At 46.1% G+C, this 23,650-nt stretch overlaps 1 protein-coding gene across 3 annotated transcripts in view; it reads right to left on the bottom strand.

Annotated features, from left to right (window-relative positions):
- Nucleotides 1-23,650, bottom strand: part of LOC119180835 (E3 ubiquitin-protein ligase Siah1) — a 35,112-nt gene that overhangs the window by 7,844 nt on the left and 3,618 nt on the right. For all 3 annotated transcript variants that reach the window (XM_037431973.2, XM_037431972.2, XM_075875631.1), the window contains exons 2-4: nt 22,284-22,689; nt 9,847-9,979; nt 7,527-7,633 (exon numbers count right to left, since the gene is read on the bottom strand). In XM_037431973.2, coding sequence (XP_037287870.2) covers nt 7,527-7,633; nt 9,847-9,979; nt 22,284-22,593 — 550 coding nt within the window. In that variant the 5' untranslated portion in view covers nt 22,594-22,689. The remainder of the gene's footprint in view (nt 1-7,526; nt 7,634-9,846; nt 9,980-22,283; nt 22,690-23,650) is intronic.

Raw genomic sequence — 23,650 nt, 5'->3', positions numbered from 1 at the left:
TTTCATCCCTAAAATTCTGTAATTGTTTACCATTCATAGTTCATAATGCTTCAAATAAAGTGTAGAGTGCAAATAACTAATTAGGATGCACATACAAAATATCTAGAATGCGAGAAAAATAACAGACATAAAAAGTCCATATTTCACCTACCCTAGTAAAGGTATACATACAATTTTTTTTATTATACAATAAAATATTGAAATTTAAACTAGATAATTGCATTTGTCATACTTTGGAAAAACTTTTGGCAAAATTTCATGCAGATCCGAGCACTAGAAGTGCTCGAAAAAGGAGGGGCACATTGGAAAAAATGGCAAAATTTGTGTTTTGAGAAAAACGAGTTTTAAAGTTAAAATTGAGTTTTGAAAGATATTATTAAATCAGATGAAATTTGCACACCAAAAAGAACAATCCTTCATGTAGTGGCCACTGCGACCAAAATACCCAGCACCATGAGTTTGTCCCTCTCGGTGTTTTCGAGCAGACTTCCACAGACAGTTCGCTCACAGACAGGGCCATGAAAAGCTTGCCAAACTTCCGCTCTATCTGGTAGAGCCTTGTGCCAACTGCAAGCTAGGAAAAAGTTCGACAGGACTGCGAAATCCAAACTAAGTCCAGTGTCATGCCATTTTGCAGCCATGTTTGTGTACATAATGGCAATGTCGTCCCTGCTAAGTTCTCTCACTACGAGCTCTTTCGACCTCTCAAGATTGGCGCTGACGTCATCCATTGCCGCATCACGAACTTCCCAGCTGACGGGTGTGAATGACTTTGATGCATTGGCTTTTGCAAGCCCACAACTGCCGCAAATCGGACCAGCTTCTCGTAGCCTATTCCTAGACAGCGCGCCGCACAACGGCTTTCACTTGCGAGCAATGCCTTTTTTCATTCATAAAGGAGATAATTACACGAAAAAAGCATTGTTCAGTCGCGCTGCTCGACAAGACATGGACCCCGCAAATAGGTTTCACAGCACATACAGGCGCGCAGCGGCCAATGGCGGTCCCCGATTCGTACCATGTGATAAGCCAGTCGCGGCGCTTGAAAAACGCGCAGAAGAGTGATTATTGTTATTTCTTGCGCTGCATCAGCGAGAGAAACTGTTGTTAGTTGAAGAGTGAGGCTCGACTTTTCGACTCATGCTATCAACAATGGCTAGTGGCAGCGCATTATCGGCGGCAAGGTGCTCGAAGACCACACACTTTCGACCTTTTAACAGGCACCTTGTGCTCTTTAGATGAAATTTTAAAGCATTTCCAGTTAAGTCTCGACCTGTATTATTTATTTTATAACAGTAGAGGTACTAATTTTATCAAAACAGACGAAAATAAAAAAATCTGTAATTTTGAAAAAAACTCGAGTTTTTCGACCCGCATCTCTCTTTAAGGGGGGACGCGGCACTTCGGGACCGAAAATCAGCCAAAAAATCGAGTTTTCACGGACCTTCTTTTCGCGTTCCCGACATCATTGCGCACCTATTTACAAAATTTCATAGCCGAATACCATCAACTTTTATCGTTATTCAACTTTAAAAAACCGAAAACGGGCGTCCTGCCCTTTAAATTCAGGGCGAATAGCGCAGGTTTCGGCTCTACGATACGCGGGAACTACGCGCTCGATCGGCGCCATTTTGGTCTTGTTTGAAAGAACGCGTTTTCAGCTGTTTTTTTTATTCAGTAAGCAACATTGAGCGTTTCCCCGGCTCGAAAAACGGGGCCTCAAAGACGAAGAGCCGCGCTCACTGCCATTGGCTAAACGGCGCACGTGACTGAAATGGCGCTTTCCGGTTGGCTGGAAGCTCGCGGCTTGCGCCTGCATACGCGACCCGACGCCATTTTGAAAGGGTTACCGCTGTGACGCCTCGAAATCGGCAGAGCACTCTGAAGCTTCTGATCGTATCGCCATGCCTGGAAACGCAAAAAAGTATCGGATCGTGCACGCATTTGGTCGCAGGAAACGCAAAGGCCGTTCAGCGATGGTGCGACCGAGCGCGTTGCCTCCGACGACGATGACGGTGAAGCGAACTCCGGACGACTACGAATCAACGCCAAGGTGGTGACAAATGCCGAAGTTGAAGAAAATCATGCCCGGGAGAAAGCGACGCTCGACCGGCTTTCATCGGCGCCAGCAACTGCACGGAAAATTGACTTTTTCACCGCGAGTTGTAGCGAGGCAACCGCACAGGACTCGGACCACGCTGCTCCTTATCTGCTTATGCATCTAGATATCCTAACGCGATAATGGGTGCCTTGTGTTGCAAAGCCTGCCACGGACCGGCTACGATCGTCAGAGGGGATCGGGACTACGGACTTGCCGTGAAAGTGCTAGTGCAGTGTGAAAGGTGCGGCGAGATCGCGAATGAATGGACTTCGCCCCGCGCGAACGGCACGAAAACGTGCAATCCGTTTGAAGTAAATCTTCTCGCTTCGAGGGCGATGGTGGCTACCGGCAACGGCCAAACGAAAATGAACGATATTTTCGCAACAATGGGCATCTCACACCGCGGTATGCACCACAAGACGTTTCAGCGGCATTTGAAGAACACGCTGGCACCCGCTGCAACGCGAGCGGCTGAGTCCGCTATGAGCGAATGTGCGGAAAAGGTTAGAACAATTTATGATGACTTGTGCTTCGGCCACCGGGGCAATATTGCCGTTAGCTACGACGGCACGTGGAAGACGCGAGGCCATTCTTCCCACATCGGCGTGGGCACAGTTATCGAATTATTTAGTGGCTACGTGTTGGACTACGTCGTTCTTTCCAACTTTTGCCTAGGCTGCGAGGTGGGCCCAAAGCCTAGTAGTGAGGGCTATCAAGAATGGAAGGCTAACCACAAATGGCAAAAAAATACGAACAGCAAAGCGGGGCAAATGGAAGTGGAGGCGGCTCTAATTCTATTTCAGAGGTCGCTTGAACGCCATGGCCTGCGCTACACAACTATGCTGTCTGATGGAGACTCTAGGACATTTTGCGCCATACAAGACGCCAAGGTGTATGGTTACATTGACGTGCAGAAGGAAGACTGTATTAATCATGTACAGAAACGGATGGGCACCGCATTGAGAAACCTGGTGCAGAAACAAAAGTGCGATGGGAAAAGAGGCCTTGGTGGGAAAGGCAGGCTCACAGGTGAGCTGATCACCAGGCTGAGCACATATTATGGCCGGGCTCTGAAATCGCATGAAGGTGACGTGGGCGAGATGCAAAAGGCTGTGATGGCCACATACCGCCACGTCACCTCCACTGATGAATGCTCGGACCACAGTCTGTGCCCAGCTGGTGAAACTTCATGGTGTCGGCACAATGCCGCAAAAGCAAAGGGTGAGCCCGACCCCAGGCATGCCTACAATCTACCGAAAGACGTGGCAGAGGCATTACTACCGGTTTATACCCGGCTTTCGGAAAGAGCCCTGCTTCAGAGGTGCGAACGCGGCAAAACGCAGAACTCCAACGAGAGCCTACATTCGGTAATCTGGAGTTTGGCCCCCAAGGAGCACCATGCGTCCCTGTTCGCTGTTGAAGCAGCTGTTGCAGAAGCAGTGCTGCGCTTCAACACGGGCAATTTGAATTCTGCAACGGCAATCTTAGGTGAAATGGACATGAATGCGACAAGTACTGGTGCCAGGAGAGCGAGAGAAAAAGACCACCGTCGCAGCATTGTCTCCAACAAGAAAAGAACAGTCTCATTGGAACTCCGGAAGCTAGTGAAGAGGAGGCATGAGCACAGAATGCATTCAGACTATGCTTCTGGTGCGTTTTGAGGTTGTCTTGTTGCATCTTCTGCAATAAAAATGTGTGCCCACGTTTTTTCTCGATTTCTCAAAACGACAATTTTCATGTGCTTCCCATTATGCCGGAGCAATATCTCTTGTTCTATCTGGGTTATCATTACGATTTCTTTTTTGTTTCGAAGATAAATGCAGGGGATGTGTCGTAAAGTAAGTTTTATTGTAATAATTTTTGGAGAAAATTCTCTAAATGGATCTTTTGTTTCAAGTGTAGATGGGGAAATTTTTCATGTCATATTCAACATCCCACAACTTTGCTTCGAAATAGCCCAGAACAATGATTTATACTTTATTGCACACTGTGAACATACCGAATTGGTTCTATAGGTTGCACATCAATATCCAAGTTACAGTTAATTAGCTAATTAGGCCTTAATTGAAAAAGTCGCAGTTCATTATATCTTTAAAACTAATTGTCACAGCAAAAAAAGAATTAGATTTTTGAAATCAGCAGTAAAATCTACATAGGCTCTCCAGATTTGACTGAGGTACTCGCAAAAATAAAAGAGTTTTTGGAAGGTGTAGCATCCCCCCTTAAGGGGAGACGCTCCTCGAAAAAGTTTTTTTTTTATTTCTAGTAATAGAGACTTGAAAAGTTTGTTATTAGTATAGTTTTTCATGCAGATTTCAAATATGCAATCATTTTTTGTGTAGCTGCTATAATTATTGAGTTATGCCATAAACAATAGCAAAAAGTTACATTTTTTGCGGGCACTCTTTTATGTACTAAACTTTCAGTAAAAGCCCTGTGTCTGATCTTATTTGACTCTTGGTAGATTGAAAAGTGCAAATATCTATATAGATATGTCACAGAAATATTGGAACCAAGAAAAAAAAAGTTGTATTGAATGACTTATTATTTTCAATCTCCCTTGAAACAATAAGCTAATATTTTCACAACTAATGCTGGTAGGCATTGCAATTTAGAGTAGATATTTGCATTCTGCATGTGTTGAAGAATATGTGTGCCAAGTTTCGTTACTATACAATGAATATAAGTTTCTAAAAGGCTGCCCGGAAAACGTGAAACTGTCAGAAAAAATGAAAATGAGAAAAACAAGTTTGAAAGTTCGCAAAGTTGGCATTTATTAGGAAATCATTCTTTTTGCATCAAATTGGGGCACAATGAAAAGTACCTTGCCTTGAATGCACTGCAAGTGTCTAGAAGTCCCCTGCACCATAGCTTGGTCCTTCACGGCTCTTGCGGTCAGTGTCCTCAACACGAGCTCTCTTCGCTGTGTTGCGACGGTGTGCCCTCGCTTCTGCAGTTTGCTTCAGGTTCATCTTCCTGATGCGCATGACGTCACAGTGGTCACCATGTGTGGCCAGATCTTGTGAGGGGAGAATTCCAATGCCTTCGAGCACTTCTTCAAAGCCCCTGTGGCCTTTGTTGTACCAGAGTACAGCAAGAGCGGTGGCTGTCTCCACAGTTGTCCTGGAGGCGAACTTTGTTTTTGGACATAGCAGCCATATCTTGCTGTTCAGCGATTCGGCTGCATTCTGTGTCTTGCCATGAAGGCACCGAATAAGGAGTTTCTCCTCTGTAAGGCGCTTGTAGATAGGCATAATTGCCAATCCTTGAGCCTTCGTCAACAGTGGGGTGTGGCGTGGTGCAGGCTCCCCCAGTGCTTCCGCACGCTTGTGCTTGCACCACGAATTTGGTCCCGCGGGGCAAAAGTTGTGGCTACTGGCACCATCACTGGAGCAGCAATGAAAATACGATGCCCATATGGCAGTGTACATATTTCGGACACTGTCCTTGTTGCTCGTGATGGCGATCTTGTAATATGTTTGTAGTTTTATTATTGTCGCATCTTTCAGTTTTTCGCCTCGTGGCAGTGGCGTTGCCAATTTCCGTAGGGCAGTTCCCAAGCGCTTTGCAACGTGGTTCGTGCACTCTTCTTTGTCAATGGGGGTGTCACAGTATACATTTGCCTCGCAGACTGCAGTGTAGGCCTTGCTGTCACCATCACTTAGGAAGCTGGTGAATCGCAGTGGAGTTTCATAAGACAAGGTCCTCTGCCATATATTGACAGCTGCCGCAGGTTCCATTGCATGGGATGAGCAGTCAGTGTTTTTTTGGCAAACTGGAAGATGAAAAGCTCGCCATATCTCTTCATCCTCCCCAAGGTCCCTGTGTATACTGCAAGCATGGCAGTAGTTCGAAAGAACTTCAAAATCGAGGCAGAGCCCCGTGTCCAGGGACACGACTGTGCCCACTCCATTGTGGCTTTTATGACCTCTTTTCTGCCAGGTGCCATCAAACATGACTGGCACATCTCTGCCGCCGACTGCGTCCTTCGCGATGTTTCGTGCCTGGTGCAAGTTTTTGCTCACTGCCGTCATCGCCGCACCATGGAGCTTCTTGCAAATGCCGTTGAATGTCTTGTGATGCATCGGGCTCGGAAGATCGAGAATCGCACAAAATCGTGAAAGTTGGTCGTGGCCTGCGCCTATAGCGCGTGCTGCCAGAACTGCCTTCACGTTTACAGCAAAGCTGTCACGCGAGCTGCCGCTGTCAAAACGAGCGCTCGTTCCTTGGTCCCCGGCCAAAGCAGTACGTCTCGACGTGTGCGTGAACGAAAGTGCAGATTCAGGGCAATCAGAATTTTGACAGCACAGTTCGAGGAATGCCGAAAGTCCTTTGCGCTTTCCAGCTGCCTCTCGCACGCCGAGCTTCCGTTCGCGGCAGGTTGGGCATTGCGCACCCGCCACAAGTGCCGTCAGCGCATCGATTTCGCAAAGCAGCATGTTCGCAGTAGCAGCATCTACCGGTCTACGTTCACTCTCGAAGAATCCAATCTTCCTTTGGGATGCACTGACGAATTGCACGGCAGCGGCTATTTCACAACCACTGTCGCAGGGTTCGGTGACGGTGTTAGGCCTATCCGAAGTCGGAGCGTCGGGGCATTGGTCGGGGGCGACATCGTCGTTCGCTGTCGCTTTGCGAAGCGTCCGACGCCGTTTCCCTCGATACTTGTGGCGAGTTCTGAACTTTCGATTATCTGAACTGCACTTCGGGCTTGCCATGACGCAAAAATGCAGAGAAACGCAGAAAAACTCGATCGCGACGTCCGAGGCTTCGCTCTTTTGCCGGAGAGATAGGAGGGGGAGGAGCGTGGAGCACACCGCCGTCCAATGGCGGCCTCGCGCTGTGTGCCGCGATATTCAAAACGCGTGACGTACGCGTTGTTTTTCTCGTTTTTTGTTTATTCTGCGTGAAGGCACGAGACTGGCTACTAGTGGATTATGAAGGATACGGCCTTCGCAGCATGCGTGCACGATTGCAAATGGCGGCCAACGCGTCGTTTTCGCGACAGGACGACGCGAACTTCGCCGTTTTTTGCGACTTTCGCGCATTTCTCGCGTCACCGCTGCCCACTTGGAAGCATTTTTTTATAATTTCTCGTGCGAATTTCAGCTTGATATTTTCAGAAGTAATAGATTATAGTCCAAGGATGCCAATACAGCCGGAAAAAAAAAAGCGAAAATTTTCCGGAAAACCGCGACTTTTCGACCCGCGTCTCCCCTTAAACGAACTTGACTTGTCGCACTATGCACGCCACCTTATCATAAGAGTCTTAAGCTATCTCGAAAGTTTTCCAAACAACGTGACTCGGCCTTTGCCAAGCAGGAGCGAGTCTTTGCTGATTAAGCCCAATCACGTGACAAAGAATGTGGTGCATGTGACATTAGTAAAGTTGAAATTCTGCGAGTGCCGTTTCTGGTGGACCCACCTTGGAGTGTCGTGATGGACTTGTGGGAGTGGACAAGGTGAGCCATCACTTGGTCGAGAGAGCCTTGCCACTTGCACGACGCTCCGGGACAAGGGCACAGATACGGCCTGCATGCCACAAGAAGAGTAAAAGTAGACATTAGAGGGACATGCTTTCACATGGGGAAGAGTCTCTTATTGAGCCCTAACCACACGTATAAGTTGCAGTGTACCCTCTTCCTATGAAGGAAGAGGGTGCGAGGCTACATGTAGTGCGGCTAGCCGCTTCAGCTTGTGCCTCTTGACATGCACTGAAACTTCGATATAACAAACCCACATGGACAATGGAGAATAGTCTAGCAACTGTGGTAGTGTTAGAAATATACTTTCATAATGAATTTTAGGATATAATGAAGTGATTTGCGTGCATGATACAACTTTGTCATAACAAGGTTTGAGTGTAGATCCTTTTCATAATCCACGAGTCCATGCTCCCTAGTGCTGCGAATTCACCTAGCTGCTGGAAACGCCTGCGATCCTTCAAGTGGAGACTAGGTTCTAGTAGCACAAGCTGGGACTTGTCTATCGTAAGTGTTTATGTCAAGAGAGCCGATCACACGTTTTCCATGTCATATTGCAATCAAACGGCCCTTGAACACACTGTTTGCAGACGTGACTGGCTGCTACTAGTTGGGTTAATTGCACTGCAGTAATGAAGAAAGTCTAATGAACAGCTAAAATGTGTTAGTTTTTTTGTTTTTTTTATTGCTGGTCTGCGAGAAGAAGCACAACAGTGGCTGCCCCAAGTTACTAAAAAAATTAAAAAAAAAAAACCTACATACCATCCAAGCACATGCAGACTACATCAATGAATATACAGTCGAATCCCTCAGTAACGAAATCGCCGGGAAGAGAGATTTTTTTTTCGTTCTTGCGAGAACTTTGTTGTTAAAAATCACATAAATATGCACCAATGACTTTACACAACTAAAATTTAAAGACGTTGCCGATCTTTCTCTGTTTTACGTTGCCTTGAAGGAGTTTGATGTCTCGAGCCTCGCAAAAAATTTTGCACAGCTTCCTCGACATCAAGAGTGCCAAAAAAAGTGTGAATGGTGTAGAAACCATTAAAAACTTCATGTGAGTGCACTCATATTTCTTGCGTTTTGTTGCACACAATCACCGTCACCCAACTAAATATAAACAGCAATGGTTGCTTGTTGCCGGAAATGTACACGTGTACAAGTTGTCGAATAAGCAGCGCATATTTACTCGCATATTGGTCCCACTCACATAATGAACACATTCCCCAACTTGGTCCTTGAAAAAAAAAAAACTTTTTTTAATGCATCTGTTCATTTTATTTCGGTATGATAGCCAGTACCATTGACTGGTTTTTGAAAAAAAAAAAACTTTTTAATGCATCTGTTCATTTTATTTCGGTATGATGGCCAGTGCCATTGACAATCAAAAAAATGTTAAATCGAGTCATTATATCACAAAATAACAATGCAACAAAAGTCAAAACATAGTTTAGCAACAATGTTAAACAGTTGTGCGAGTGCGGAGGGCGTCTATAAAAATTTGAAAGTCGCGCTTTTTGCGGCAAAGCGCCATCTGTCGAATGCAGAAGAAACCTCTTTTTTGATAGTGCCACGCAAGCACAGCAACACAAAAACAAACTGAAAAAAAAGCGCGTGGCCTCCCCAATGATGGGCCCACGACATAGAAACACGCCGTGCGTCCGCCATCTTGAAAGCCACGCAAAGCGCAACCACGACGACGGCGCGTCGTGCACCCGCAATGTCTACCGCAATGTATGTGTGCCGCCATCCGACGCTGCGTTTTTGTTCTTGGGTTTGTCGTAAACTTTTTTTGGGGGACACCTGTGGCGCAGGCCACGTTCGGCCGGTACGCTAGCTACACAGCGGGTTACAAACAGCATGCGCTGTAGCTTGGGAACCGAGCGGCTGGACGACACTTTGGCGTCGATTTGTGCGCTTTCGTTACGGGAGGAAACAAGAAGAGCTTCTGGCTACAAAAAAGATTTGTCGCGCGTTTCTCGGGCCAAAACAAGCAAGGCCATCACGCAAAATTTGCGCTGTTTTAACTCCCGTGACTTTTTTGGTCTGCCGCGTCATGAACCCTCCCCCCGAATTGGGGTCAACTTTTATGAAAAAGAAAGTGGGTTCATTACGCAAGTAAATATGGTATTCCTGACATTGGATATATATTCCAAGACTAATCTTCATTTACTTCTTTATAACTCATGAGTTCTTTTATTTGTGTTCGTTATATCGAAGGTGGAGAGTACATCAATTGAAGCTCTGGGCTATCCTGACCTGAACTCGCAGGCCTCTTCGTGCTCTGGCTTATCAGAGTGTGACAGCAGAGCCGGGCAGCCAGTCAGCGAGTACTTGCAAGGGAAGAACACAGTGTTGGCCACTTTCTCCATGGCAAGGTTGCGTATGTTGCCTGCACAAGGAAGTGGAGCGCCAAAACATCAGTGCCTAGTAAACCAAGACAAGGCTGGTAAGCGCTTGTTAGCACTGCACACCGAGACATGTGCATACACCCAAAAGAGAAAATGTCACACCACAATTCACTGGTTACAAGCTGTGTCACTATAGGCATCATGTGACAAATTGAACCTTCTTTCCAAATGCACAATGTGGAATTTCAAATTTGCACTGATCAATGGGAATGATACATTGGCATGTTTTGCCTGTATCAAGCATGCACAAGTGCGGATGCAAACACGCAATCAAAATAACAAAAAGAAAACAGACACATTACAGCACCACTTCTCGAGTTCATATACACTAGGTTCTGAAATTCACCCACACAGAAAGGTACAACGGGCATACAAATTATGTAAACACAAATAGCATCAATATCTTGCAGGATGCAATATATCTTTAGAAGATATGCCTTGGCTGCTAATAAAACTGCAACTGTAAAAGACGTGTCTCACAAGTACTCAAGGCGTTCAAAGAGGAGTAAGCGTGCCAGTACAGTTAAACCTGGATGTAACGAAATTGACAAATTCTCGGAAAAATTCGTTACAAAAGAGGATTTCGTTATATGCACGTTCGGTACGAATATTCGAAAAATCAATGCACAAATTAAACAAAGGGGAGAGTGAAAGCAGAGCTCACTCAAAACACTTATTTAGCAGTAAAAGGAAATTCATTATTATTGCGACAGCAATTACTCTCTCAACGAGTTTTTGCCGTCACCGCCAGGTTCTGTAAAAAAATTTAAATTGATAGCATGGCCCCGCGCGTCGTTGTTTTTACGAGCGTGTAAAAGCGCGCGAGCACTACTGAAGCAGAGATCAAACGAGCCGGCCTATCAGTATCGCGAGGTGAGATCATACGATAACACCTCCGGCGTGTAAGAACTGCTGCCGAATGCCCAAACAGAAAGGAAAGCACCTGTCATGAACGAGCATGAAAAAACGCGAAGGGGAGGCTCAAGTAGGAACAGTGAACTTTGATTTTAAGGGCGCGATCGCTGGCGCGCGTGCTATATCTCTGTATGCATCAATATCTTTCAACGCGAAGAGACTTCTCCCTGGAGCGGCCGTATTCACCCACACCAGCGCTCTGAACGCGTTCCGCGATATCGAATCCACGAGTTGGCTGCCAGCCTTACTTTTTGTATAACATAACAATTTGTCGCGATCGCATTCATTGCATTGCATTCTACGCACCTTCGTGTTGCCAGAGCTAATCGGCTATGTGCGAAGTCTGCGGCCCGGCCGGTCCGGCAAACTGACGGCGTGAAGCCAGATACATGTCATGTGCTGGACAGGCATTCGCTAGACGGAAGTCACGGAAGCGAGTGACGAGTTGATGACGATGACGATCAAAAGAGTTGACCTCCGAAGATCAGCGTTGCCAGATTGGAAGAGTGCTCCTGACCGTCGAACAAAACTTCGTCAGGTTTTACAAACACTTCAAAACGGCGGTTATGGCGTCATTGATGCTTTGCAAAAGGCCTCCCTCGGGAAAATATGTCCGTTGTTTATAGCGATCTGTATGGAGAGGAGCTATGACGATATGTACGCTAAGACGCAAATGAAGCGGCCCCCCCGACGAGGCTGAACGTCGTCGGGGGCCACTCCACGCGCACGCCGTGAAACTATGCACGCGCTCACGGAGAACAACACGTCAAATCGCGGGAAACTATCCGGTCAACAGCGCTCGCCTAAGGCAGCGCGGCTACACATACGTGACACTAACTGAAAGCGTGGCACTGCAAACGCAAAAGTAGCCGCGACTTGGGCGCGAGTGCGGTGGTGCCTGCAGGGAAATTCACGGGAGCGTGATGACGGCTATCGACGAATGCGGCGGCACGTCATCGCGACAAACCTGCCAACGATAAACATCTTAAATCAATCTAAATCGTGCGCTGCCTGCACGGCAGTACGTGTGGCTTATAGCGGCTTGGCACTGTTACGGCTCCTGTGAGCGTACCGACGGCGCCGTCTGCTGCAGCGCGCTTGTGCGCGGCACCGCAAGTGCGTATCGCTCGTGAAAACGAAGGCAACTCGCCGCAGCCACATTGAATCGACAAAACGGTCCCGTGCTGAACAAGCACGAAGAAAAAAATAATAATCATCCATACGCAAGGGCAAATGGACGCGAATATGCTGCAGGGCGCGACGCTGATGGCGTCAGCTTAGTAGGCGATGCACTGCACGCAACCAGGTAGGGGCGCGATGAGCTTGACGTATACGATGGTAACGCGTTTCGCGCCAGTTTTCGCTAATGGATCGCCGTACTATCGTACGCGCACATGTCGTATAGCCTGACGAGTCGTCCGTCAGCTGTGCCGCTACTTCAGCGTGTATACTTTCGTCATAGTTTCGGAATGATTTCGTGGTAGCGGATAAGGTCATGCGAATGAGCTTGAAGTGTTTTTTTTTTTTTTTGCGCAGTTGCAAACATAAAAAAGGCGATGCACTTTCGATAACGTTACAATGGCGTCATCACATAGTTCTCCGTCGCTAACGGCGGCGCGCGTAAGGTGACGGTCAGATTAAGTTCCGCTGCGTTCCCGACAGCGCCTTTGAAAGCTCGTAGTACGCGCTCGCGCGGCAACGACCTTTGCAATCAACACGCAATCAACCCCCCGTTACGCCATCGCTGCGATCTCGCCAAGGTCATTTTACTGCCGTCGGCAGCCTGTGCGACGAAGGGGGTCGCGACGCGGCAAAATAGTGCCCCCCCCCCTCGCCGCCGGGAGTTGTGGCTTTGTAAACAAAACGGCGTATTCGGGGCGTCTTTCTAACGCACATCGGTAATCATTTATCTCGCGCGTTATCGCTGCGCGCCCGGTACACCTCGGGTCACGATCGTGCCGCTATCAGCGCAACACGCCATTCTTGGTCGGAAAATGGCGAGTGCGCAATCCTCCAGAAAGGCAAGGGAAGCAAGTGGGATAACGAGCATATTGCTGTGTACTTAAAAAAAAAAAAAAAACGCCGCAAGTACTCTCATTTCCCTAAGTGGCTTGACTGGTGCCATGTTGGCTGACTGTTGGCTGATTGTTGGCTGACTTTCAGTGCCATGTTGTTTCCCTTTGCGATTCACGCAAATGCGATTCTCGCAATCCCACTTAATTCATTGCTGTTATGATAAGCTTGGTTGCCTTATTGTTGTATGTGTGTGATGCTTGGCTTGTTTGCCTTACTTTCTGTACCATTCCTGCTTGGGCTCCACGCCTGCAGTATCTTGTAAATAAATAAATAAAAACAGGGGAGAAAATGAGACAGAAAACTGTAAAATCGGGGCCTTTCGAGCTAAAACTTAATAATTTGGGAACCTGGATGAATTGCAGTGGCAAATCCAAAGGGGGGGTGGCGGTAATGGCGATCGCCCCCCCTTCCAAAGCCTGTCGGCCCCCCTCCCTCTCTCTTTAGTGCTTGCCATCCACCTGCTGTCACCAGTCGGGACAAATGAGTGGGACCACTTTGACCACACTTTACAGTATTTAGGCTATGACAAGAGTGTTTGTGCTCTATTAATTGGTCATATCATTATCATTGTACCACCTCCCACTCCTGCTTGGGCCATTTTTATGGCCTGCAGTACTTCATAAATAAATAAAAACAATAAAGTAATGACTACGCCCTCCTCTCCGGTGTTACTTCAAGCGCCCCCCCCCCCCCCCCCCCCCTAAAATGAGTGGCTGGATCCACACCTGAAGAATTGTGACTACCTAGGCTGGTTTAATAATCACATAGACTTAAGTACACAGATGTTCACTGTTACACAATCAAACCAGTGGCCTCATGCTCACTAGTCATCATGGCAGACACAAAAGCTTTTTTTTTTTGTAAGTTCTACCACATAAACAAAAAGATACAAAAGGTTTGTTCAATGTGTGGATTGAACCCAAGACATCAAAGTCACGAGCTAAACTATTACAGTCTTATGCTTTCTGGCAAGTACAGATGGTGACATATATATGTTTTTATTTTTGTGCACAACTGGCTATAAAAACAATTGCACTATTTCCAACATAAATATATGATTGAGTAAAAGATTACTGGTGGGAAGAAATTGCACCTTTTTATTATTTGATATTAGGCTCATATTCAAAGCTATATGTATTCTATTCGTATTCTAAAATTTTGATATTCGCACACCCCTAGTTTTCGGTTTGCAAGTAAGGGAAGGGCAAATCCGTGCAGGCCTGCCTGCCCGCCTACTCGAGCCAAAATGCATGCTCGAGCCAAAATGACAATCCGGGCCAAAATTGTAAGACTGTCCATGGGGAATATTCGTTATATCAAGGTTGTCTTCCGCTGTTACTTTGTTACACAGAAGTCACAAAAAAACAAAAAAGGAACATGCGCTTATATGGAGTAACAGCGTAGAATAGAAAAACTTCGTAATATTGAGGAATTCGTTATATGGAGGTTTGTTATAGGCAGGTTTAACTGAAATACAAGGTTCATGCACAGCCAAGGCCCACAACCGCTTGTTTGCCTGCAAACCACACCAGTTGTGAAGCTGGGCACGCCACTGCTGCAACTGACAGATGTGGCTTCATTTTTGTAAGCAATGCATGACCAAATGCAACGAAACCAGAGCAAGCCAGGTAGGTGAACTGTACATACCACAGTGTGGTTAGTGCAATGGATAAAAGAAGTATGCATCGTCAGCCAGATGCAAGCCTAGATGTATGATGCGAGAGCTCTCCTCTAAACACTGCCATTTTTAGTGCACCAGAGCTTAGCTGCAGAAATGCATGTGTTGATGAACATTGCTTGATGCAGCAAGGTACCTTTAATTGTCCTTTAATTGTTTACAAGAAAAGAAGGCTAACTTTACAGAATTACACTCGTGCAAAAACGAAACTCGGACCAGTTTCGCAACTTGCCAAAAGCCAAGTGAACTAGTGTGAATGATGGGCGTTGCAGGCTTTCTGGCCGAAATGCCGAGGAAGAGCTTCCTTCGGAGGATCATTCACATTGCCACTATTGTTCCAAGACATGATGTGCCCAGCACCTCTCTCGATTTACCCGAAATGTGCCGTGCTGGAACCCCAGAAACAACCAGCGGCACCCACGGCTCTCATAAGTCCATGTTCCCATTTGCTAGCTACAACCAATGCTTGTGTAGTGCTAGCAATTAGTACTTGGAAACTCCAGGTGTGCTTTTGCCATCGCCGTGAAGTTTAGTATAAACCACGAATTGATAACATTGTCCAGTGCAACATACATTGCACTGCATGTTGCATGTTACATGCACTGTTGCATGTGCAGGGGGGCACTTGCAACAACATAATCGGAACGCAAAGAATGAAGGGGAAGGGGTTTAAAGCCACGGATGCCATGTAAATGGAGCGCTACTCGCATTGTGGCTGTCACTGAAAGCAGCAGTGTCGGAACACTGCCGGCATTCCGGTAATCGTAGCCTGCGGCCATAGCGAGTATTGCGAGATCAAGTGGGCCAGCAATTAACGCATCGTCATGCAGTATTGCAAGCTTCTGTGCGAGCAAGCCCGTTAAGATCTTGATTTGATTGAGATAGAAAGCTTGCCAGGGAACGGAGCTCAGAACGACAGCACAAAGCGCAGGGTAAATAGATCGACATTCTGTGTTGTACTTGTCTAACTGCAGATCTTCTGCCATGAAAGCGCCCAAAGATTCTTTTTCTCCTAACTTTTTGAAGCACGGGCTTCCTTGAGCCTTAAATACTTGCTCACAATGGCCGTTCAGCAACAAATCTAGAAGCCTGTAGCTAAACGAACTACGGATGCACTGCGCTGGAAAGTAACCTTTATACGGTGCGTACAGTCTCAGAGAGGTCGTCCTAATTTGCACCCTTGACCTTATCGCGAGATGTCAACCTTCCCTCGTGACCCATGGTCACACCCTGCATTGCCACACTAGAAGCGAACCTCCACCAATCATTGAACTGCCCTCAACAGCGGTAAACTGGCACAAAACAAAGTCATTCCTTGTGTTTCTCATCCTGTTGTCAGCTGTCAGCATGCAGTGCAAAAAGTGATTGAAGTCATCGTATGAAACTACTGCCATGAAAGGAAAGGCGGATCGCCTTCCTTTGCTATTGTGATAAAAGAACTCCCAGACACCTGTTGCTGCCCGCTGTGTAGCCATTTGAGGTTAACAAGACGGTGATCGATATTTTGATGATGACTCGGGTAATGATCGATTCCGAGCAAAAGGTCGAACGTCCAATACACGCAAAAGAACAGCGGGACATAAGAGCACATTTGGTTCAGGCAATTAAATCTACTTGCAGATACATTCACATTACCCAGATTTCTCAGTGAGGAATGCACCATACTTACACCTTAGATAAGATTCAAGCCAACCAGTAATCACTAATATTATGGGCTGCACATGTTATCAGCATTACTATTCACCTTTCTGTGTCTGTTTTGTACCAGCTAGACAATAGCTTCGTTTCTACTTTTGCTATTTGACAGAAAGAGCAATAAAAATAAAATAAAAAAAACAAGAGAATTCGGAGGCTACTGCATGTGTTGGTGACAATGCCCTAATCGACATGGCAAATCCGGAGAGCGAGCGTGTATTGCCATTCACTTGTTCCTGCTGTTACGGCTTGACAGTCGTGCGCTCTACCTTCCAGTGAAGCCACACTGCACTTCGGTAGAGAACTTTGGTGCCGAATTTTTTGGCTCACTCGTAATATTGTCACCACTTTCTGACCCCCCCCCCCCCCCAAAAAAAAACTCCATTGTTAGCAAAGGTGATTCTCTGCTTAACTTCAGGACTATTTGTAGCTGCTCCAAAATCTCAACTTTGCTCTTTAAGGGGCTAAAGAAAAATCCTAAGCATTGCATGCCCACTATTGGATTCCACATGCAAACTGGTACTTTTGTACGGGTTACAAGCGTTGCCACAAAGGCCACTTCATTTTTCTTTGAATTTACAAGTATGAATGTTAAAACAAAGCAACACCTAAAGCAGGAGCGGGGCTAGGATGTGATATCGGGGAAAAGTGTTGGCTGTACCTGTTACTTAAACCAAGCGCACACCTGCACTGACGAACACCCATACGTAGGAAGAGGCAGGGGCACGGGGGGTAGTCAACTATGTGTGGATCTAGCCTAAAAGCAGCATGCCAAGCATTAAAATAGCTACAATTAGTAGGCGCTGAAACTTAACCAAGAATACACCAAATGCAGTGTTCGTACAAAATTAAGCGACTGCCGTAACAAGTGGGCAACTAAACCGATATAGCCAATGCCAAGTACATCAAACAGCGTGGTAAATAAAATGGTTCAAGATAGTCTAAAGAGAACGAAATAAGACATTTATCGAGCGCACAGTAAGCAACCCGAAAGGAGACCAACGAACTCTCTATGGGATGCGTATTGAACAGCCTTGATAGATGATGTCACGACACGTGACAGAGCTTAAATTTGGGACCTAGCATACAGGCGGGATGACACTGGCAAGCTGCGATGGCGTAGCACGGCGCCATTTAGATAATACTTGCCTGGTTTATTCACGAAGAGCAAACACCTCAAGCTGCCTCTGGAATAAGCCGACGAGATGGCGCACAGCTTTCCGTGTGAACGCATAACAATACTGCTCTGACCGATCTGCGTCTCTCCATTGTCCCCTGCTGCGAATGACAGCGATTCTACTTTGGCGAGTGATCGCAAGGAGGGTACTTTCTTTTAACAACAGCTTTTCTTTAAGGGGCCAGTAAACAGGCTCCGACTTTTTTTTTTTTTTACACCCCCCATACAAGCTCGGCAATTTGTAAATTAGACCGCAGCGATCACGTTTTCTGAATATTACACCACTGCGTGGCGCGCAAGGCCCCCGTTTCGAAAAAAAATTCCTGCACATCTTTCCTACGCCTGTCTGACCCCCTTGCAACTGCAGTGACGTAGCACGCAGCTCGTCGAAGCAGCTTGCCAATTGGTCTAAATCAGGTGAAAAAACAGTAGTGAAGTCAACATCAGTTCCTGTTCCCAACCACAGCTACAAAACTGCCCCTTGTTTTTTGTCACTGCAATGAAAGAACCAGCCTTGGAGTTGTCGCGTACACGTGTACACTCCTCGCTCAACTACAGCGCCTGTGCACACGTACTAATATACTTCGCCCTTGGCATGAGCAAACACGGGTAAAAAGCGTTGCTCTGTCGTCGGCTGCAAATCGAGCGACTGGGCAGCGGAGAAGCATCGGCACCGGGTGCCTCACGATGGGGCCCTGCGCACTGCATGGCTCAAGCGAATCGGCCATACAGCGAGGTACGTCGGGGACCTGATCGTTTGTGGTCGACACTTTGCAGCTGACGCTTACACGGTTGACTCGCGGCTGGTGCAGCAAACGGTAAGCAAACAACCATGCTTCGCAGCAAGCGGAAGTGCGTTGCGACTGATCGAGTTCGCCGATAACGTCAATCGTGATGTGATGTCACGTTGCCGAAGTGGGTGGAGTGACGACAATGGACTACGCCTTCCCCTTCATGGAAGAGACAAGAGGGGTACTGCCGCGCGAAAATTTTAAACTGGCTTAGACCGATGTTTTAGCCCCTGTAACTTCCTTAATATAGCACGTATTCGCAAAATTCTTGCGGCAGCATGTTCCCAAAGAAAACTGCACATATATCTCTCTTTAAAAATTTTGGAACCTCGGGGTTGTTTACTGGCCCTTTAAGAGTTCTTTTCTTGTAAAGGGCAGGAAGGTGCTTTTTTTTTTTTAAGAACTAATTCTTCTCACTCGAAAATGCTAAAGACCAGTATTGACCTGAGCAAGTAGGCAAACTCTCTGTCGCGTAACATAACAGCATTCATCCTACGACCTAAACTTTACCTACATTAACCCCTTAATTTAGGCGCCATGAAAAAGTACAAGTCATGGAGCAGGGCTACAAGGTGGGCTAGTCTTTATTTGTGAAAGTTGCACTACGTAGACACTAAACAGACCAAGAAACAAAAGACAGTGTCGCACTTTAAATCTACTCTTCAGGTGGTCTACCTTTCGTGTCTTGGTCTGTGTAATGCCAAGCACAACTTTAACAGAGCCCTGCAAAGGTTACGGGAAAGCCCTCCCACGAACACTAAAATGGGCTAGGGCAACAATACTGATAGATGCTAATTTAGTTGAGGCATTCACATTTACAGCCCACAGAGAAGTACGGGCATTCAGCTGAAAAAGAATAGCGATGATAATGCAACAAGCTAGGGCAGCGTATGTGAAGCAAAGACTAGAGGTACTATTACGAGTTGCCAACAAAGGAATCGGCCAGGTTGAGGAAAGCACGATAAACAAGACATACATGGCATACAAGCCAATTTCATCCATTTTGCATGCACCAGGACCTTTAAAAGCACTGCCTGCATAACCCAAAAATAAGCATAGATAACTGCAACAAATCCAGTGCTATCTACGAGAAACTACAAAATAACACGGAATGAGAGCTTTATCGACTAATGTTTTGTTTTACAAAAGTGGTTTATACACAAAAAAAAAAAACATTATGCCACACTAACATGTGTTTTCACCCTCTGTCCTTGTCTCACTGCTAGCGCGATATTTTTCCACATCAGTCAATATCAACTTGCTCAATTCACAGTTACTAGCCACTACGTGTTTGTGCATCACACTAAAGCACAAACATTAAGCGTTTGGGAAAAGAGGTGCTGGTGTGCTTCATAGTTAAACACCCAGTACTCATTAGTTAGCACTAGGAATTAACTTCTGTGCGGTTCCAACATGAACACAAGCCAACTAGCCTAACTCTCCCCTTTCCTGCAGTCGTAATCTAATCGTATTTGTAACTTTGTACAGTGACAGCAAACCTGCATCCCAACCACTATTGCGAGAGCTGAAGTACTTGCAACGTTGATAAAAACCAGCAACTCATGAAGCCAAGGAAGGTATATGGGATGCTATTTGTAGTGGTTCGGTGTAGTAATTATATAAATGGGACGAAAATTAAAGTGGAGAAAAAGACAACTTGCCGCCAGCAGGCATCGAAGCTACAACATTGGGGTAATGTGCACGATGCTCTCCCGATTGCCTTTTCTACAAATCCTACCATCTGTATTATAATTGCAATACATTTGAGCGACTATAAATGATGTTTCCTATACCTTTCTTAGCTTCGTTGTCACTTGATGCGCATTAAAGAAACCCTGCAACATTTTTTTGCCTGCATTCTGCAGTGCTGTGGTCTGTTTAGAGTTGAATACAGAAATGAACACAACATGAACCACCAAAATAGGCACAAAGGAACAGACATTTATCTTCAAGCTTTAGAACCCAGCCAGACCATGAGAAAGTAATTGCCCCCTTTCGCATTTTAGTAAGCCACTGACATCGAATGCTGGTTTCAATCACTGTGCCTCTTCGAGGCATACTGAGAGCTTCACGTCATGGTGACTGTTGCGCAGTGCAACTAGCCTCATTTTTCAATTGTTTTAAAAATTTGATATTAAATGTGAAGCATTTCTTTGTGCACTGCAAGCACTTTTGGCATCTATCTGCATGTTTATCTATCTATCGATTTATCTACCCACTTTCAACTGGGTGCTCTCGTGATCAACCCCTAAACTTGGCATCAACCAAAGTTAGTATGTAAGGGCTTTAAGATGGTTTGACGAATATAACATGTTAGCATAAAGAAAAAGCTGCCAGTGGCAGTGTTGACTCATCGAACGCATACAACAAATATCGTGGTCTCAGCAGGAATCAAACCCCCAGCATTTTGCGTGGCAATCAAGTATTCTAACACACAGCCACACCAGTTCTCAGAGCTACTTTTTAAATGGGCCGTAATGTTCGTGAAACGTCAATTTCGGGGGAGAGGAGGATGCTATCCAATTTTATAAACATTACACATGTACTCCTACAACACAGCCGTCACGTCGGGCTGTCAGTTTTAGTTAGATGACATTCGATGAAGTTGATTAATGTAGCAGTGTCCAGGACTACCACCTTTGCGAGCACCAACTCTTCATATCAGCTTATCGCTTCTGGTGTCGCTAATGTTTATGTTCCTGTTCGCACCGTTGTCCAAGTGCAAACAACTACTTATGGAAGCATCTGCAACTGCTCAACACATGTCTATGAGTACAACAATTGTACATATATTTAGTGTCATTTCATGACGTGTCGCTCAATAAAAAAAAATACAACACAATCACCTTCTCTTCGCGTAACGCTGATTCCCAAGGTACGTGGGATCTGCTGATTTTTTTTTTTAATCTGAATCTTTTTCTATGTGAGGAAACTATAAAGAGTGCTGTTATAATTTTTAGCATGCAGATACTGCGGCATAGCTAAGACCATGTGAATATTACACCCAACTTGTATGAGCCAATCATGACGCCCGAGCAGTGTTGTCGCTGCCACGTGATAAAGCATCACTTCTTATCGCAAAGACAGTCATTGCGGGGCACTAGTTTGAAGCCAATGTTGCTTCTTTATGGAAATAAATTACAAAAATTTTGTACTCGACATTGCTACTTTTGCGACCACACCTGTGTACTCCCCACTTTCAGAAGAGAAGAACTACACCCTTAATTCCTGTCGCAGGGAACCTTTAAGGGTGTTTTTGACGCAGAAAAATTAGCCCTTAAGTTCACTTTCTTTCGTCTAAAAGTCATTGCACTACAACTTTTATGCCACAATATTAAGCAGGTTCACGATCCATACATTTGCTTTTTTTAATTTCCCCAGCAACTTGACAATGTCTAAAAGTTCGTTATGTACACATTAATCCCAACTAGAACCAATAAATTGCACAATTCGTGCACTGCACTTGCATTCGATGTGCCTAATAAACAGTGCATTTCCCCCGTTTGTATTTCAAACTTGTCGATTTATGTTGTCTTATAATCAATTGTCAAGATGCGACAAGCTTTGTACTTGTGCTCATATTGCTCCTATAGCTGTTGTACTTGATATTACCCTACATTGTTCTTACTTTCGTGTAATTTCAGTTTCTTTTTATATCAATCCATATTTTTCTTTTGCATCTGACCCCCTTACACTATGCCTCTGTGGGGACTAAGGTATTTTCTAAATAACTAAACACAGCAGAAGTAACTACAGTAGATCTTTAGTAAACTAAAAGCTTCAAAGGAACAGCTGCTTAAATGGACCTGCCGCCAACACAATTGGTTTCATAAGTGAACTCTGCCCCCCTTTCACTGCTCGGTACACGGGACTCTTGTTAAAATGAACACGTTCTCGGGGTCCCTTCAGGTTCCACTTAACGAGAGTCTATTGTAAAAGCCTGCAGAACTCACCAATTGGGCCTCGGCAGGTGGGGCAGCAGGTCAGCTTCTGGCGGCACGGTGAGCACACAAGGTGCCCGTTCTGGCACTGCAGGATGGGCGGCAGCACGTAGTCGAAGCACACGGGGCACTCGAACAGGCTGGCTAGGGCCGACGCTGAACTGGACGTGGAGGCCGGCGACGCGCTGCCTCCGGGAAAGGGTCCCACCGCCCCCCGAGCCCCAGCGGCAGCGTCCGAGGCCCCGGCCCCTCGGGCAGGGTAGCCGCCACCCGCCTCGGACTTGCCACCGCCCCCCTTGTTGCCGGCCGCTTGCCGACTCATGCTCGTAAGCACTGGCAGCCGCTGGACGACGGACACTGCTGCTCCTCAGCACGAGCTTGCACCACTAAAGTGTCCGCTGCCGCGGGTGGACGACCCCTGCAGAAGAAATAATTGTTGGCGTTTCTGATCCCCAATCAGCAACAATGCTATTATGAGGGACGTCACCGCAGAGGACACTGGATAGTTCGGCCACCTGGTGCTGCTTCAGGCGTACCTGAATCTAAGACCAAAAAGCTCTAGCACTTTCCTTCCATCAAAATGCAGCCGCAGAGACCGGGCCCTGTACAACAAAGGTACTCTGATCTATGCCGTGCACAATAGCAACGCTTCGTTTTAAGTCTCTGAACTCGGACAGCACACACCACCTGTTGTCAGATGCAACTTTAGGAGCCTGCCCCAATGGACATACTCTCCAGGCTGATGTCCACAGCTCTGTGGACGACGACTCCACCAAGAGGGACTATTTGTTTGGCAGTGGAGGCCGCCATGCTTTCATTATCTGGGCCGAGCCACTCCAGCTGTATCTGACTACAGGTTACGCACACTGAACCTGTACATCTGGATAAAGGGTTGCAGTTCTGAGATTGTCGGGGCTTATCCCCTGACGAACTCTCTCCAGCGAAAACGCAACTCTGGTAGGATTTCTACCAGCTTACAGATATTGCATGATACATTCGGGGAAAAGAATAGATGTGTCATTTTAAGAAAAGAAGAACTTAGCTATGCATGCACTGGAACAACAAGGCCAAGACTGTACCATTCAATTTTGAAGTAGTGCACCCAATTGGTAAGATAGGTGCATGAAAAGGTGCTCTTTAGTTCGCCTTCCATTTTTTTTTTTTTCTGTAGCGAGTAAGGTGCGGTCCTTTCTTTCACGAACTGTCTGAAATGACGTTCTTGCTGGAATTCATGCGTTCATTTGTTGTTTCATCACTTGTCAAAAACAATAGCGTAGTTTCGAACAAGTATGCAATTAGGTTAATCGCATCTTTCTATGTGTTGAATTGCAATGACCATTATGTGAAAATTTCAGCAAAACAAAGGGCATGTCTCGCAT

The sequence above is a fragment of the Rhipicephalus microplus genome, chromosome 10, assembly GCF_043290135.1.
Source record: "Rhipicephalus microplus isolate Deutch F79 chromosome 10, USDA_Rmic, whole genome shotgun sequence".
Taxonomy (NCBI): domain Eukaryota; kingdom Metazoa; phylum Arthropoda; class Arachnida; order Ixodida; family Ixodidae; genus Rhipicephalus; species Rhipicephalus microplus.
This window is presented reverse-complemented; position numbering and strand designations above follow the sequence as displayed.